Genomic DNA, 7,257 nt, shown 5'->3' with positions numbered 1-7,257 from the left:
AATCAATTTTAACTGTAACTTATCAAATCTGTGAGACCTTCAGTTACTTACAGAAGCTTGAATAAAACAATGGATGCAGATCAGAAGGCCTGGAGAGCTTAGCTATTCAACTCAGCCCACTCAAGTTGACCCATTTGGAAGCCAACCCAAAAATTTTACAAAGGGTTAGACCACAGACATTGGGCAAGAGTTTTCCTGTTTGAGAATTCTACTCTCTCTTTGAGTAGAGCCTCTTTTTCCACTTAATAAACTGAAGACAGATCATCTACTGCCATTTCACAGTCATTACAATTCAGAGTAAGTCTCCCCATGATGTTCCAAAAGCTTAGACCTAAACCCATAGGTGTCTTACAGGGAATATTTCATCAAAAAGATAATTTAATGATTAGCAAAAATTTTATTTTACTTTTTCTTACAAAGAATTAACTCTAGCACAACTGCCTGAAAGGCTTTGCTTTCTAAAGATCATTTCTAGCCAATTATTAAAAGTCCTTATATCAACAACTCTTAGCTGTAGCTCACTCTCCCAACCCTTAGTTGAAAACCAAGACTGGCATTTTCTCAGCTCAGTGACTCAGTGTGTGGTCTTTTCCATAATTCTGGACTCCTGAAGAAGTTTCAGATAAATAAAAGTATTCGTGGACCAGAATTAACACTATTATCAGTTAACTATATATTTCTTGAATTTTATTTTTTTTTAAAAACAGTCATCACTGATTTTGAGATGTTAAACAATGCTTGTGGGAAAAGACTTTAACCTCTGACTAACATTTTTGATTACTTGATTTAGTCCATGGCAGCACAGGGGTTTTTTGTCCTAAAAACACGACTATAAAATACTTCAGGACAGCTCCTATTTGCACACTATTCATTTAATGTGATATGCAGATTTCATATTTTATAGCAAAAATAATAGAAAAATGTAAAAACCAATCAAAACAGAGCTATACAATTGTACTGAAGTGGTACCAATATCAATTCCAGCATTAAATATTTTTGCATTTCGGCCAAGTTTTGTCCAAAGAAACAATATTAATCATCATTGCCGGCCTGCTTTTCCATTTTCCGTCGTTTCCATTCTGCAATGCAAGACAACAATTGGTAAGGGTTAGTATTGGAAATATTGGAAATACAATCAACAGATTAAGAAAAAAAAAAAATCAGACTTCAATAGTTTTTTTTAATAAATATTTTTTACTTCCTGTCTAATCATCCTGTCTCTCTGTGCCCCCAACATACACAATCTTATTGCCTCTTAATACTTCTTACCACAAAAAGCTATCCATTACTAACTTCACCAAAAGACAAAAGTTCAGATTCTCTGTAGTCACATGAATATATTCCTAAAATCTGAGCCTTTAGCAATTTGTTTCAAGGTCTCTATTTTGACCCTTCTTACACTGACCATTGACCATCACCAGCTTACTGACTCAAGAGGAAGCTGGTTTGGTATTTCAGTATTTTTTAGTAGAACGTAGATGACTATCAACTTCATTATAGCACAGCATAAGATTCAACTATATATATGCAATATTTTTATATTAGCCATTCCTTTGGAAGCTAAAGCCAGCAACAGACTGGAACAAGAAATCTCAACTTAGCTACCATTTAACTCTCTGAAGTTTAAGACTTTTGCTGCAAGGGCAATCACTAAGGCACAGGGAAGACCATTTCCAAGCATTCAGCCTTGTTAGGCACAGATGCAAACAACCAAAAAGCAAACACTACTGTAGTTTTCCATCAATACTGATAGACAAAGGAATGTATTTCTACATTTTAATCCTCTAAGAAGTAAGGAGTCTTTTTTTAATGCTGTAACTGAAGTATTACTCCATATTGGTGACTGCTAAGATACTTGTAGTGATTCATTTAATGATACAAACCCATTTTCTTCTTTCAGATGTTGATATAGCTCAGCTTTATTGTTGACAGAGTTCAAACGACCAATAAATTCCTGGTGCTTCCTAGAGTTGGCAGTATTAATTCTGTTGCTCCATAAAGACAGCAAAGACATTGGCCCTAAAATTGCAAGTAAAGAGTCCAAGTGATGTAATTTCTGAGTTCTTTCAGTATTTTTTAGTAGAACGTAGATGACTATCAACTTCATTATAGCACAGCATAAGATTCAACTATATATATGCAATATTTTTATATTAGCCATTCCTTTGGAAGCTAAAGCCAGCAACAGACTGGAACAAGAAATCTCAACTTAGCTACCATTTAACTCTCTGAAGTTTAAGACTTTTGCTGCAAGGGCAATCACTAAGGCACAGGGAAGACCATTTCCAAGCATTCAGCCTTGTTAGGCACAGATGCAAACAACCAAAAAGCAAACACTACTGTAGTTTTCCATCAATACTGATAGACAAAGGAATGTATTTCTACATTTTAATCCTCTAAGAAGTAAGGAGTCTTTTTTTAATGCTGTAACTGAAGTATTACTCCATATTGGTGACTGCTAAGATACTTGTAGTGATTCATTTAATGATACAAACCCATTTTCTTCTTTCAGATGTTGATATAGCTCAGCTTTATTGTTGACAGAGTTCAAACGACCAATAAATTCCTGGTGCTTCCTAGAGTTGGCAGTATTAATTCTGTTGCTCCATAAAGACAGCAAAGACATTGGCCCTAAAATTGCAAGTAAAGAGTCCAAGTGATGTAAACATTATGTCATTATAAAGCCTTAGAAGAAGTAGTTACAAACTACACCAGTCCAACATATTAAAAGCACTAGCATTAAACAATCTTATAACAGAAGCTAAATAAATACAAAACATGCAAAATGATGGCACTTGAGTACGAGACTGACTTTGCTCCATATGCAGAATCTGAACATTAATTCAGCCATTGTGCCAGATGATAGCTCACACCAAGGAAGAGAAATCAGTGAATACTGCCCATTTCAACAACTATACTGGTTAGGAATGTTTCTATTTATTAGTCAGCAGGAGACAGTGATTTCTGATACCTGTCCTTTAATAACATTTCTGACATGCAGTAGCTCAAATACCATGAGCAGCAATTTGTCCATCCCCCGATGAACGCAAGCGCCTATTAATAGACCCACACAGAATCTTGGCATCTCTCTTTTTACATAGGCCTGTGGAGGTTAACATATTTATCAAGAATTTCTCAATATTCAGTGTTTAAATAAAAATTATCCACACTGACTTAGCTTTCACTCCAAGAAGATTCATCTCGTTACTTTAGAAAATACAGGCTGGTAAACCAACTTCTATCTTCAAAGGAAATAACCTGTTGCAATTCTTCTGATTTACCTTTTGCCTTTTCAACTGTGGGTATTTCATCCATTGTAATAAGAGGCTTTTTGTTGGGTGGCTCAGGAGAATCAGGGGAATCTTTGATAACTTCAGCTTCTGCTAGTTCTTCTTTTTCACGATCTAGAAGACCTTTTAATCTTTTTGAGAGGGAAGGAAAATGGTGAAGAAAAATATGGTAGAGCAACAGATATGTACCACATATGCAGCACATCAATACCATTCTGTACTCCTCAAAGTTATACACAACCCATAACATAAGAAAATTTCCTATGAGCCCTTGGAATAAGTGAAAAACAATGGAGAAAACTGGCCAAATAATCCTCCGGATAAAGCTTTAACTTATCTTAAAATATAATTTCACAGAAGTTAGCTGTAGTTATTGAGACAGTTGATCAGAATTTTGAAGGAAAGATTAAGTAACAATGAATATATAAAAATACCACACAACTTTCTATTATCTTCTCTACATGGATTCAGACCTATTCTTCACCAAAATCCTTTTATCTCAGTTCCCATTTTTGTTCTGCATGTGAAACTAAAAGCAATTGTAGGAATAGTTTAATCACACACAGAAAGGCATGAAAGGTCACCAGCATGGTGGCAATGATGTAGGTGAAAAGGTCCTCCTATGCTAAATGATCGTAGCAAGCACAACAAATTTGCAAATTAAGCTTACTACTATGAGGGGGTTTTTTATCTCTTCAGAATAGTAGTCTGAAAGATGGAAAACCAGAAGAGGCTGACAGATACTTACCACTCAGACTAGTTATAATGAGTTACAGACAGTTAGGTATATGGACAATCAATCCTGACATTCAACTAAAGAGAATCACACACAGAATCTTCTAGGTTGGAAGGGACCTTAAAGATCATCTTGTCCAACCATCAACCTAACTGACAAAAATAGACACCCACACAACAAACAAGAAGCATCACCATCACTAAACCATACCTCCCAGCACTACATCAACCTGTCTTTTGAACACCTCCAGGGATGGGGCCTCAACCACCTCCCTGGGCAGCCCATTCCAATGCCTGAGAACCCTTTCAGTGAAAAAATTTTTCCTAATATCCAGCCTGAACCTCCCCTGGCGCAACTTGAGGCCATTTCCTCTTGTCCTGTCACCTGTGACTTGACAGAAGAGACTGACCCCCACCTCTCTACACCCTCCTTTCAGGGAGTTGTAGAGAGCAATAAGGTCTCCCCTCAGCCTCCTCTTCTCCAGGCTGAATAACCCCAGCTCCCTCAGCCTCTCCTCATAAGACTTATTCTCCAGACCCCTCACCAGCTTTGTCACCCTTTGTTCTCCCTCTTTGAGAAGAGTCAAATCAATCTCGACTGTTTATCTACTTGAACGCTAAACTATCTACAGCTCAAAGGAAAATAACTGCTTGTCCTGAGATTTTAGTCATGCTTCATATTTCTGTAAAGCAATTTAATGTCTAACAGGTGATGTGGTTACAATAAAATCTAACTCTTCAAGCTGCAAAGCCCTGCTAAGTGGTCAACAACTTGTCCAAGAACCATACTGCTTGTAAAATAGCTTAGTTTGAAAAGTCTGACTAGTAGGCACTACAATAAAATGCCCAATTCCCAAGCTTGGTAATGGTGACTGACCCACAAAACTGTGGGATCCACTCACTGGTATTAAGCCAAGGTTACAAGCATGAATACATCAAATTGAAACCTGCAACTGTTTCACTGTGATTCCTCTCCCTTGGAAAGGAGGGCAGGACAAAAATTATTATGCTACAGCTTTAATCCACTTTAGAAACTTTACCTTTCTGATTCTTGCCATGGCTTATCCGATTCATAGTCTTTGCCCAACTTCTCCGACTTGTCTTCTTTGTCTTCTCTCTTTCTACCTCGTTTCTTGCGCTCCTCTTCTTCTGGGGGTTTGCTTCTGCAAGCCATCAAACATTCCAAGACTCGCTGGTGTTTATCAGAGTTGTTTATGTGTGCTCGTACAAGGGTCTCCAGTTCATTCCACATAATCCGATACTGTTCATCTCTAAGAAAGGTCAGAAAGGACATATTACATATAGGATTACCTAGATCATTAAACCACTGAATAAATTAAGGTTAAAAAACAGACCTTAAGAAACAGAAAAACAAACGACCCAACCCCCAAAATAATCCTGAACAGATTCTCTGTCCTCTTGTACTGGAAATCTATCCACCTGGGATTACTCCATCCTTTCAACTTGAGAACACATTGTAAGTAACATTTCCCAATTGACACCCAGAGTTAAGTTTAAATTGAAACAGGCTACGTCCACTGAAATCAAATTCTTCACTGCCACAAGATCTCACTGCCAAGAGAGACTTTTGAATCCTCTCAGGTGTTTGTTAACTATGCAACGTCAGGCTATGCAGAGAGCCACTCATGTACTCACATACAAATTAATTACAAATTAATTTCATCCTTTGAATAAAAAAAAAATTTAGAAAGAGTTGTACCATGCTACTGTAAATAACTCCCAGTCATGTGGGCAAATCTTCTGTAGCTGAATTTCTTTTCAGCCAGTTCTTGGAAATACTATGCACACATCACAATGACTGAGATACCAGGATATTCTATGCTTGTTTTAAAGCAGTAGCCCATATTTTAAATAAATGCTTCAAAAGGATTTGACTATTCTAATATAACCCAATTTTAAGCATTATTCATTTATAATTTATAATTCATTTTATTAATATGAAGTTATTCCACTCTCACTGTCCTAGCTCATACCAATCTCTTACCTCTCTTGATGCTGCCATATTTTTTAAACAGACTCACAATTCTTATGTAATAAAATGATACACTTTTTCCTACCATACAGCAATATCAGTCCTGTGATAGCCCTTAAATGACGCAGGCAAAGTATTCACAGCATTTGCTTTGTGTACACACAGCATTTAGTTTACTACATATTACATTTGGCCAAATTTTAAAAATTTGAAAACATGAAAACAGTGTCAAGAGAGTATTTCTGAAAAAAGTCCAGCATCAACAAAAAGAGATATCCATGTAACCTTTTTGGACCCTTTCCTCTGGTGCCAACTGTTGAAATTGGCAGCGGATCATTTTTCCTCTCCATGTCTACCAAATTGTATATTGTTTTTTGACAATTCAGAACATCCTCATCAGTCATTGCTTCTTTTACAATCACACTGGCTAATGGCACTACCTGCAAGACAAAACAAAAGTCAACAACGAGAAATTCTGTGTATGTCACAGGAGAGAAATAGGAAGAAGAAAGATATTAAAGGCAAGGGAACCATGGAACAACATGTAACAAAACCACCCCCTCTGATCCTCAAGTTAGTAAATAATAACTCTGATCAGGTATAAGCAAATGCACATTTCCTTTACCCAGCATCACTGTAGCTGTCAGGTTAAATATTCCACCCTATTTAGATGGGATTCCACTAATATATTGACATTAAATCATTAAATGGTTAGAGTTGGAAGGGCCCTTAGAGATCATTGAGTTCCAAGCCCCCTGCCATGGGCAGGGACACCTCCCACCAGACCAGGCTGCTCAAAACCCCATCCGGCTTAGTCTTGAAGGCCTCCAGGAATCCACAACTTCCCTGGGCAACTTCTTCCAGGGCCTCATCACTCTCATAGTGAAAAATTCCTTCCTAATATCTAATCTAAATCTCCCCTCTTTCAGTTTAAATCTGTTACCCCTGGTCCTATCACTACACTCCCTGACAAAGAGTCCTTCCCCATCTTTCCTGTAGGCCCCCTTCAGGTACTTGTATTCTGCTATAAGCTCTTCTCCAGGCTGAACAGCCCCAACTCTCTCAGCCTGTCATCATAGGATGTCAATGTGGGAACAACTACAGCTGCAGTCCTGGTTCCTGGATGGCCCTGCTCTGTTCACTGATGGTGTGGGAGAGCTGTCAGACAGGAACAGGTTAGTTTTCTTGCTTCACTGGGGATGGGGAAGCAGCTGTGTGTCAGGAGACCTTGAGGATGAA

At 37.7% G+C, this 7,257-nt stretch overlaps 1 protein-coding gene and 1 long non-coding RNA gene across 2 annotated transcripts in view; both read right to left on the bottom strand.

The window, feature by feature from the left end:
- Nucleotides 1–658: 658 nt before the first annotated feature.
- LOC106896794 lies at nt 659–2,049 on the bottom strand. Its single transcript, XR_001413676.1, has 2 exons — nt 1,884–2,049; nt 659–1,079 (listed from the first exon to the last, which is right to left on the bottom strand). It is a non-coding gene; the product is annotated as an uncharacterized LOC106896794 (long non-coding RNA).
- A 387-nt stretch (nt 2,050–2,436) lies between these two features.
- Nucleotides 2,437–7,257, bottom strand: part of ASUN (asunder spermatogenesis regulator) — a 29,874-nt gene continuing 25,053 nt past the window's right edge. The window contains exons 15-16 of the mRNA XM_014957038.1: nt 3,282–3,421; nt 2,437–2,631 (exon numbers count right to left, since the gene is read on the bottom strand). Of these exons, the coding sequence (XP_014812524.1) occupies nt 2,459–2,631; nt 3,282–3,421 (313 nt within the window). The 3' untranslated portion in view covers nt 2,437–2,458. The remainder of the gene's footprint in view (nt 2,632–3,281; nt 3,422–7,257) is intronic.

This window comes from Calidris pugnax, unplaced genomic scaffold (genome assembly GCF_001431845.1).
Source record: "Calidris pugnax isolate Ruff unplaced genomic scaffold, ASM143184v1 scaffold189, whole genome shotgun sequence".
In the NCBI taxonomy this organism is placed as follows: domain Eukaryota; kingdom Metazoa; phylum Chordata; class Aves; order Charadriiformes; family Scolopacidae; genus Calidris; species Calidris pugnax.
This window is presented reverse-complemented; position numbering and strand designations above follow the sequence as displayed.